Source organism: Lacerta agilis, chromosome 12 (genome assembly GCF_009819535.1).
Source record: "Lacerta agilis isolate rLacAgi1 chromosome 12, rLacAgi1.pri, whole genome shotgun sequence".
Classification (NCBI taxonomy): Eukaryota; Metazoa; Chordata; class Lepidosauria; order Squamata; family Lacertidae; genus Lacerta; species Lacerta agilis.
Window position 1 is genome coordinate 29,046,402 of NC_046323.1, and position 10,865 is coordinate 29,057,266.

The 10,865-nt window shown below is 42.6% G+C and overlaps 1 protein-coding gene across 2 annotated transcripts; it reads right to left on the bottom strand.

Moving 5' to 3' along the window:
• Nucleotides 1–863: 863 nt before the first annotated feature.
• Nucleotides 864–7,085, bottom strand: C1GALT1 (core 1 synthase, glycoprotein-N-acetylgalactosamine 3-beta-galactosyltransferase 1). Of its 2 annotated transcripts, none has more exons than XM_033164898.1 (4): nt 6,746–7,085; nt 3,633–3,876; nt 1,981–2,648; nt 864–1,104 (listed from the first exon to the last, which is right to left on the bottom strand). In XM_033164898.1, the coding sequence occupies exons 2-4, from the start codon at nt 3,856–3,858 to the stop codon at nt 880–882; spliced, it is 1,119 nt and encodes a 372-aa protein (XP_033020789.1). In that variant the 5' UTR covers nt 3,859–3,876; nt 6,746–7,085; the 3' UTR covers nt 864–879. The 2 variants fall into 2 exon arrangements, with proteins under 2 accessions (XP_033020789.1, XP_033020788.1); XM_033164897.1 differs by having other exon boundaries at nt 3,633–3,873; nt 6,746–7,084.
• Nucleotides 7,086–10,865: the final 3,780 nt, after the last annotated feature.

Here is a 10,865-nt window from a genome sequence, read left to right on the forward strand (position 1 = left end):
CCTAAATGGAAACTAACAAAACACTTAACATTCTAGACAGGCAACATAATATCACATTATGTTGCAAGTTCAGCTCTATAAACAAAGAAAGATTTTTCTTTTTCTTTTTTAAAAAAGGAATCAATAGCATTAAACCATAATGGAGCTATGCACAGCTTGCTGCTTCCTATAGTACTATCATAGTAGTTCTTATAGTAATCAACTTTCTAGATGAAGCATGATAAATATATGTGGTTATGCTTTTAATTTACCTAGTGAATCTGTTCCCATTATAATACTACAGAACTCAAGATTCTCATTCAAGTTTCTACCTAACCTTCTGCCACATCTCAAACACACTCAGACCTCCTTCCAATGTATGAAACTAAAACCCCACATATTCACCAACATTTCAAAAATTAGATCTAAATGTTAAACTTTGGCATCTAAGCAGGAGGCTTATTTCTTTGTCAGGATAAGCTTCTGTTTAAATACTCCACATATGAATCCTTTAGCAAAGAATGCAACAGTATCTAATGTAATTAATTGAAGGTGTCCAAGAATTGACACAAAGCATTGTTTCATGATAAAAACGACTAAAATACTGCATATTGTGGGTCAATGTGGAAAACAGATATTTGTTTCAATATAAGATTTGTGTGCATACATTACTGAATCAAGAGTAAAGACATTTAATTCCTCACTATAAAGTTTTATAGACTTGACCTTGCAGTCCTCATGGCATGTGAAATGACCTTGCTACCAGCATGATTAGAAAAGAATCTTCTGGCTGCAGCCACATGAAGGAACACTTATAATTATTTAAGAAATCCATCTAGCTCCACTGTAAGCTAAATGTTCAGCATTCCATAAGGCGCCTTTAGTGCAGTACCAAACATTTTATTTAGAGGATTTCAAAGGCTTTTCCATTTCAGCTTTGGCTTTTATATCACCCTTTGCTGCATCGCTTAAATTTTGCTTTCCTTGATCCTTAGGAGCATCAGGATTGTACCTGTACTGGTACCCATAAGGACGGAGATGATAAAACAAATATTCCAGCTGATACATAGTGGTGGCATCAACATAATGAAAAGAAACTGCCAGGTCAGAGCAGCAGCCAGGACCCTGCCATGAAAGAGAAAAAGCATGATGAACAGGCAAGATAAAATATATTTAAAACGCTTATTTCTTTAAGTGCTAATATGGACTATGGTTTGTCACTTAACAATTCTTGACAGTGCTCAGGATGTGTTTTTTTTTTTGTTAAAAAGGTAAAGGGACCCCTGACCATTAGGTCCAGTCATGTCCGACTCTGGGGCTGCAGCGCTCATCTCGCATTACTGGCTGAGGGAGCCAGCGTACAGTTTCCGGGTCATGTGGCCAGCATGACTAAGCGGCTTCTGGCGAACCAGAGCAGTGCGTGAAAACGCAGTTTACCTTCCCGCTGGAGCGGTACCTATTTATCTATTTGCACTTTGACGTGCTTTCAAACTGCTAGGTGGGCAGGAGCTGAGACCGAGCAACGGGAGCTCACCCCGCCGCGGGGATGCGAACCGCCAACCTTCTGATCAGCAAGCCCTAGGCTCTGTAGTTTAACCCACAGCGCCACAGTAACAGCAAAACAAAAAAAAGTTTTCTTTTGAAATGTACTTTGTTTCAGAGTTGGTCATAAGAGTACCAAACTATAGCAGAATCACTTTGGGGACATAAGAAAAAGACTATTTCAAACTCTTTCTTCCCCTACCTGCCCAATTTTATTTGGCAAGATAGCCATAAAGCTTAAGTGTTATTAAAAAAATAGATAAATACGTCTCTCGGGGTGTGTGTGTTTGTATTTAAAGAGCTATTAGCAGATGTAAGAAATTGGAAATCAATCAATCAGAATACAATTGTGACAGTATATGGCAGCTATATATGGACAAAGTTAAAAGGTATTTTCTAGTGGCCTATTTAGACTGTGAAAATATATTATAATAGCTCCAATCACTGCAAAAATCTTACCTCTATGGGAGGGTAGTAGTTATAATTCCAGTACCAAAAAGTTTTGGGTAGGTATCCCTTAATTAAGTGGTGCTCTGGCACAAATGGATGGAAAGTTTCTTTGCCAGTTGTATCCCTGGAATCTCCAGCTTCTACATTAATACCCTCCATGCATTTGCCTAATGCCAAATCTTCAATGGAAGAGCTATGAGTACATTTGTTGGTTTTAAAAGCATCCACAAATCTCTTCAGAGCTTCTTTGCTGAGCACATAACCTGCGCCTCCGCTCATGTAGCCCTGTTTCACAAAAGGCTTAAACTTCCTTCCAAAATAAATTGGTTTTTCAGGACTGTGTTTTGAAAGAAGCCACCTCAAGTTGTCCAGTGCAACATACGTGTCATCATCTGCCTTCATGAACCAGTCCGCTTCATCAAGATGGTGATCGTGTACATACTGGAAAGCTTTGATGGTTTTCCAATACAACTGATCCCTGCCTTCTTTGGTTTTTAATCCCACTGTTGGGAAGTCTTTGTTCTCCTCAGAGCTCATAAATAGCACTTTGTTGCAATGCTGGGCCCAAGTAGCTTTGACATGTTTGGCTTTCGTTTCCAGATTTTGAGGTCCAGTCATCACCCAACAAAGTATTCTTACTTTCTGGTACAGTTCTTCAGCAATATTTTTATTTTCATCTGGGGTGTGGGGAAGCAAAATTGCAAAATACCATTAGTCTGTTAGAATTTTCACACAAGTAGAACACCACATATTTATTTATGCACTTCCAAGTACTTACATGCCACTTTTCAGAGCTACACTCTCAAAAAACAAAGTACGTTGAACTAAATGACAGATACAATACCTAAGTTGGCACATCAGAAAGGTGTATACTTCTAAAGAAAGCTCAAAACAAACACGGTATTGCCATACCTCTGACAGCCACAATAATGGGACAGCTGCTCCAGCAGTCTTTATGGTGTAAGATTCTACAAACTTGGAATGTTGAGGGAGGGGTGATACTGAGCAAGGCTAACAGAATAAAGATTTGTAAAAGTATGCTGAAAGCTTTGAACTATCCTTGTCTACACTGTAAATGAACATCACCTCAGTTAAAGTTTATCATGACATCCACTTTTTTTTAAATGCTAAATTATGTTAAGATATTCTCCATCCCCTTTAAACAGGAAAAAGAAAAGTATTTCAAGTTCCCAGGTGCTTTTATAATATCTGAGTGCAAGAGTTGGGAAGATAGAGAAATTATCAGATTCCTAGATATTAGCACTAAGGGTTTTTTTTGGGGGGGGGGGGGAGGCAGAGCCACCAGCAACAAGTTTTCAGCTTTACAAACTTAAACACAATCATATATGCACTTCCATGAGAATATGCCACATTTAATGCAATGGAACTCACTTCAAAGTAGATGTGATAATGAGCTGCTGGCTTCTTAAGGCATTTGGTTTCTCTTGGCATTTAATTGTGGACTCAGAACATTTTAATGTTACAAAACAATTTAGGGAAAAACTTAAGCCTGTATCCTAGAAAGATACATGGATTATTTATTTTGAATACTTATAACATGGGATATGTGTACAATCCATTTTCAGGGGAAGTACAAGGTTTGTACTTTGTATTGTAAAGAAAATTGAACTGTAATGCTCTGTGCAGCAGCATAAATATACCTTTATGTTGACCAGCATCTGCATTGAAATTCATTTGTCCTTTCAGCTGATGGCTTTCATCATCATCATCTGAGTGATGGCCATGAGGATTGTTGTAAAGGAGATGATGCTCAACTTTAACTTGTTCTTCCAACACTAAACTAAACAGCAAGTAACATAAGAAAAATCCAATTGCTGATCCAAATGTAAAGGTCAAAAAATGCATTAAGGATTTAGGAGATGCCATTTCCTGAAGAGATTTCTGCTGAGAGAGAGAAAGAACACTATGTTATGCTTGAGAACACAGATAAAAATGCAGAAAAACACTGACCATATGAACATACTGTTTCTTTCCATGCAATCACCGGTAGTCGGGTATACCTCATTGTGAAGATGCCTCACACTTAAGATAATATTTTACTGTGTTTTGAACTAGTATAAAAACTTCTTGTTTTTCTAAACATAGTAAAATATAAATCTTGGCCATTCCATAAGAAAGTGTAACAATAAAGTAATAACCAACAATGGCCACATCCATAATTTCATGTTTAAAATTTTCCATTTGTGAACTTGCTTTAAAATTGAGGAAGTGTGTAATAAAAGGCATCCAAGAAATCTGAAGACTGACAAGTAATATTGGTCAACAACTTACACTGAAAAAAATATATTGTGTGTTTCATCTACTAACAGCACAAATTCAAAGTGTGCATGATGGGAGAATAGTGTGAACACCAGTATGGTGTAGTGGTTAGAGTGTTGGATCTAGGAGACCAGGGTTCAAATCTCCACTCAAGTCATGAAGCTCACTGGGTCAGTCACTCATTACCTTTCAACCTAACCTTAATCTCCTAGCCTGCCACCATGTCATTTCCTTTACATACACCTTTCCAGTTCTGCAGTGAAACTTGACAAAGGTAGGTGGTTTTGTCAGTTTCACCAATACTATGTCACTATATATACACACACACACACACATCAGTGTTTATACCCTTTTGATTCCACTATCCGGGGAGCAGCAACAGCAAAGAACTGGAACACGTTTTCTCAGAGTTGGTGCAAGTTACAAGGCTCCCTTCTCCCCACATATTCCCATACTGGGAGAAGTGGTTAACATATGAAAAAAAGCATTCCCCAATATTTAAAACTCCACAAGAAAAGGATAGGTGCTGGAGGACTAGAACTGCTATAGAAAAGAATACATTTCATAGGTGGTGTGATACAAAAAAACTACAGGAAAGTTTAAACATTACATTTTAAAACCACCTTCCTGTAGGACCACAGGTGGTTTTAAAAAACCTCATTCCTTTTTGTCTTTCAGGCTTCTGCACCAATAGCAGCAGAGATGTATGAAACCATCTAATGAAAGAATCCAATGCATGGTTAAGCGAAAGTAAGTCTCACTGCAGGGATGCGGGTGGCACTGTGGTCTAAACCACAGAGCCTAGGGCTTGCCAATCAGAAGATCGGCGGTTCGAATCCCCGCGACGAGGTGAGCTACCGTTGCTCAGCCCCAGCTCCTGCCAACCTAGCAGTTCGAAAGCACGTCAAAGTGCAAGTAGATAAATAGGTACCGCTCCAGCGGGAAGGTAAACGGTGTTTCTGTGCACTGCTCTGGTTCGCCAGAAGCGGCTTAGTCATGGTGGCCACATGACCCGGAAGCTGTCTGCGGACAAACGCTGGCTCCCTTGGCCTATAGAGCAAGATGAGTGCCGCAACTCCAGAGTCGTCCGTGACTGGACCTAACCGTCAGGAGTACCTTTAAGTCTCACTGCATCCAATGGGGCTTACTCTCAGGTAAACGAACCTCAGACTGCAGCCAAACAGATCTATTCTTTGCAAGCGGAAGTACCATGTCCGCTGCTTTAAATGGGATTTGCTCCCATGTTGCAGCTCATGCGAAATCTGCCTTTTAAAATGTTCACAAAATGACTCCCTCGGGACGGCACCTCAACACAGCAGAGACTTAAGAAACTTCCTGTTTCTGACAAGTGGTTTCCTCAGACAATCGGTTTCCTCAGATAGTGTTATCTAGTGTTATCAAAGCCAGCGCCTGCCACTTGTGAGCTGGCCTTTACAACCCTGCCAAGCTGCCTCCCCACTTCCTCTTGTGAAATACTCAGCTTTCAGTCTTTCCAGCAAGCTCAAGCAGTAGGCTGGTATAGAGGTAGTTAACCTTTAAGATCGCCTTACCCCCATAAATGCCAACTGAACTGCTTTGATCTGTGGAACTGGCACTGTTGCAGGTGCCACATGATCCCAGCTCTGCACTTGTAAGAACTCGCATGTTTCAGGGCGGCAGCACCTACACTTTGGAACTCCCTGCCCAGTGATGATAACCAGGCAGGCGCCTTCACCGTCCTCCTTTTAGCACCTTCTAAAAACATGTTTGCTTAGACAGGCTTACCCGGAAATTCAGACAGTTTTATCTGTGGTTTCCCACTGTTTTTGAAGCTTTTAAGCTATGGTTGCCAATTCTCCTAATTTTTTTATTGCTTTCTTTTTCGGCAAGCTGCTTGGAAGTTGTTGTTTTGTTTAAACCCCAATCAAGCGGTGTGTATATAAATTCCATGAAATAACATGATTTCTATCGCTCCCTCCCAGCACTTTTATGCACTCCTCCGCTTCCAAGTACGGAGCTGGGAGCCCGCGGATCCTGGGATGCAACCCAGAAAAGCCGCCCCAGCCCCGCTTTCCTCCAATGGCGACGATGTAGAATCGATCGCTACTATAAGATGTAGTAAGCGAGCCCAGTTGCGGTTTTTTTGGGGGGGGGGCGGAAGCCGATCTGCGCTTAATGGGGACTCTGAGCTTCTGCCCATGGGCGCAGCTAAGGGGGCCTCCCCCCAAAAAACAGTAAAAATCAATACAAATCTGAGGTCTCCCCCCAAAAAAAACCTCTGGCCACGCCCATGTTTCTGGCCCCAGGGCGCCCCGGCTAAAAGGGGAGTTGACACCTCTCCCTAAAGGCGCCTTGGGAGGCTTCGTTGCCCTCGAACCAGGCCGAAATCTCCCACCCGCGACATGGTTTCCACACGACACTTGTGACCCCGACTTGGGGGTTCGCCACGCCCCCTCCCCGCCTCTTCCGAGGTGAGCCCACCTCCCTCTCTTCCCCTCGGCTGTGCTCCCCTCACCTTGCCCCGGGCCTCGGCCAGGACAGCCGAGGTAGGCGGCGCGGGGCGGTGGAAGAAGGCGCCTCCTTCTCCTCCTCCTCTCAGGCGCCCCGGAGCCACGAGAGGCTTCCAGGCGGCGGAGGCGGAAGCGGCGTTCGGGAGCGAGGCCCTGTCACGGCCATCGCGTGAGGGCTCCTCTGAGCAGGCCGGCGCCTACTCGACGCCCATCCTGCTACCCTCGGGCCGCCCGACCTAAGGGAGGAGGAGGGCCTAGGCCGGCCCGCCCCGGAGCCATCTGCCTCATGAGGCCCGAGGACGGAGCCAACCAGCCCGGCCCGCGGCCCTGCGATGGGGCGGCGCCTGGCCGGCCTCGCTTCCCGCCCACCTGGTGACAGAACTGAGGGAGGAGGAGGAGCGCCGGCGCCGGCAGTTGCTTTCTCTCTCCAGGGCTGGGGATGGATAACTAGCAGCATGTGGGGTGGAATAAATACCCTTTAATCCCCGAGGGCTTCATTTCCTCGTGACTCAGCTGCAGCCCGAGGAGTTGTCGCTTAAGGGTGTCGCGCCCTCTGACTAAACAAGCAAACAAATAATAAAAGCTCTTATTAGGCAACCTATTAGTCCATAGCCTCGGCCCGGCATTTCATCCCCAAAGCCAGCTTGCTTTGGGGAAACAATAAGCACTCTCAAGTGCTCTTTGCTCTGGGTGTAGGGCACACTCTCTGTGTGTTTTATAGGGCTGCTGCAAAATATAAATATAGATTATAAGATTAATTTGGCAGAGCAGGTGTGAGGAAATTCAAGCCTGGGGTTCAATGTGGCCCTGTCAAGGGCGAAGCCAAGGGGAGGCAGGCGCAGGTCCCACCCCCTCAAAATCAGACAAAATCAGTACAAATCTGAGGTTCTCCCCCCCCTCCCCCGCCATCAAAAATCCTGACCGCCATGGACCCTGTTGAAACTTGGGGCATGAAGTTTATCCCATAATACAGGTCAGCACAGTGTGAGCTGCCATGCAACAGAAGGGCAGTTACCTCTTCAGGCTCGGATTTAAGTAACGTTTCCTGTAGCAGTCAGAAACAGGACATGGGCACTCAAGTCAGTTTTCCAAACAGTTTTCCATGCAGACGCCCCACATCGTACTAAATGCATGTACCAAAGTGATGCTTAGGATGATTAAAAGAAAGGGGAGAGAGAGAGAGTCCCCCCCCCAAGTCCTGCCTCCACTAACAAAAATCCTGGCTACGCCCATGGTATTAGACAACAGTTTATCTGTCATGCACAATGTTTTCACCTTCTGTGCATTTTAAAATGGCCCTTAACAGTCTGTTGTTTGGACAGAGTGAACTCAACTACAACCACCAACACACTTCTTTGAGACTGGCCACATCTCTCGTGTCAGTGAAATAAGTGGCAGGATACCTAGATATTATTAAACACACAGCTTTTTTCTCATATAGGCTTTATGGAGCCCACACCACAAATGTCTAGGTTCATCTAACCCTGATAGCCATCAAGTCATATGCAAAACAAACCAAACAATTTTTGCATAATTACTCAGTTAGCACACACAAAATGTTTCAAAAGGAAATGTTCCTAGGCAAGAATGTCACAGCTGATTTAAGATAGGTGATGTCAATGGTATTACAATCAGATAAAAGCTGTGTACACACTAACCTGTTTGTAGCATACAAATGTAGTTTTTATTCATCTCATCAGCATTTATCCTCATCAGCATGTTGCTTTCAGTCTTAATAGGTTCTAGATCCTGCTGTCTACATGGATGTTTGAAAACTCCTTGATTAGGTTGCCCATGCCTTTTCCACATTGCATGTGCCTGGCCCCCCTTGAATGTAGTGGTGATTGCAATCTTGGTATACACTCACCCACAATGTCAGGTGTGAGGATACATCTCGCACACACCCCTCCACGGCTACATCTGTTTTTAAATGGACACACTGCAGGCAGTGCAGGGTCATGCAAAACTTACATACTGTAGCAGGAACTAACTGCAAGCTTATGGAAAAACAGAAGTGTATTTAGCAGTGTGTTTAAAGTTTAAAGTTCATCTGTTTAATTGACCTCTGGTGCCACTTTTAAAGAGCTTTTTTATTACTTAATCTAGATCCTGTGTTTTTCTGGCAAATGAGGAAGAATCATTGTTAGGAATCAGCCTGCTCTGTAGAGCAAAGTCTAATATCCTGGTAGCCCTTCCTGGAGTTCAACTCAGCATGACTTCAACTCACAAAAATATATTTGTGAAAGATAAAGGCTTGACTGAAAGGCTTGACTGAAATTATAGTTCATGAAACACGTATTCATCTTTGCAAGTGTGCATGTTAGGACCTGTTTGTGTGCCTAAAGGTTTCCTGCAGAGTTGCTTCTTTTAAATATGCTCAGTGTCTTACATAGGATTGCATATGCTTATCCAGCTAACATACTCCATGTGCCTGCCATCTGTCCTTTCAAGATATTCATCACCAGCATTTACAACATGCTCAATCCCCAGCATTTTCAGGATGGGCTGTAAAAAACAAGTGTAAGCAATACTGAGCTAAATGGACTAGTGTTCTGACTTTAAAAGATGCTTTTTGAAATGGACATAGTATAATTGCTTTGTGGTGACTAGAGTATATCAAAAGGCTGTGTGATAAATGGGCATTTGCCTCTTTAGCATTGTGGAATGATCAATTGTTTTAAAATATTATTTATTCAGAAGAGTTTTAGATTGCTTTTCACCAAATTGCTTTTCACCATCAAATACAGATTATACAGATTAAAACCATATACAATTTAAAATCAAAACGAAGATGTACGAACAATGCAAAATACGGCAGGCTACAACCCCAGAGCAAACTAAACAAGCCATCTGAAAGCCTGGGACAACATATAGGTTTATGTGCAGGTGTCAGAAGGCCAGCAATGATGTTAACATCCATGCCTCTAGAAAAGAATATTGCCAAAGTTAGGTTGCTTTCACAGAGAAAAACCCGTCCGGCATTCCAGCATGATGAGTGACAGTTGCCAACAGCATTGCAAGCCCTACCCAACCCCCTGGCCTGCCTCTGGTTGTTTTCAGGGTCCAGGGTGGCTGATGTGGAGAGAAACACTCCATCAGATATCTAAGTCCCAAGTCGTTCAGGGCTTTATATGCTAACATCTTGAATTGGACTCCAGTAACATATAGGCTGCTCCTGAGTATCGTAGTATACTATTTCAGATCTTTTATCTTTTCCAGTATCCTTTAGCAATGCTCTTTTGATACTATTCCTCTGCACCATTCTAGGGCATGCCTTCTCCTAGGGAGAGTTATGCAGTGTAGCTGGAGTGTATGCCCTGTGTACTGAAAAATAAATCATATTGAATTCAACAGGACTGAATTTCCAGTAACACCCATTTCCTTTTCTTTCCCCTTTGAAAATGGATGTGAAAGCTGAGTTGGGCTCCGACTTGGAATGAAAAATTGTGTTGAATGTGCACAGCAAATGTTTTAATACTATCTCAATGTTTGAAGCAGATACTCCATGACAAACACATTTTCAGAAAATGCCGACCTATTGAATTAACCCGTAGGTATCATTTTGCTTAGCTAAAACCTATGTCTCATCTATTTCAGTACACACCTATAAGACACTAAGAAGAAACATTCCCATTTATTGTGTTGTGTCTTAATAGTTGGTACTTGTAAATACTTGATTATTATGCCAAATATACTGTAATGTGGCGTCTGAGTATGTGCTAGTAAATGTAACATGTAGCTTGGTTCTCAGATTCAAAACTGCTTGGAAAAACTGACCTAATTCTGGCAAGCTTCTTATTGAAGGATATTGCCAAATACAGGTCATTTTTATAAGTTTTGTAAATGTTCACACACAATACCTTGTTTTTCATTCAGCGGAAGCTGAATTGATTTGGATGTCAAAGCAACAGCTCTACCTTGTGACAAAAAAAGGGTACTGCTTCTTTTGTCCCTTGCCTAAAGGTTTCAAATTCAGGTTGAACAATTAAAGTGGATTTGTAGAAAGGACTTTTGAGGAAAGTGATGGGGAAATGCACTGGAAAGTGTGGGATAACAATTGTTTGGCAGAATGGTGTACAGTATAATCTTCCTGCAAACAAACCGGGATGAATGCTCAATAAACAG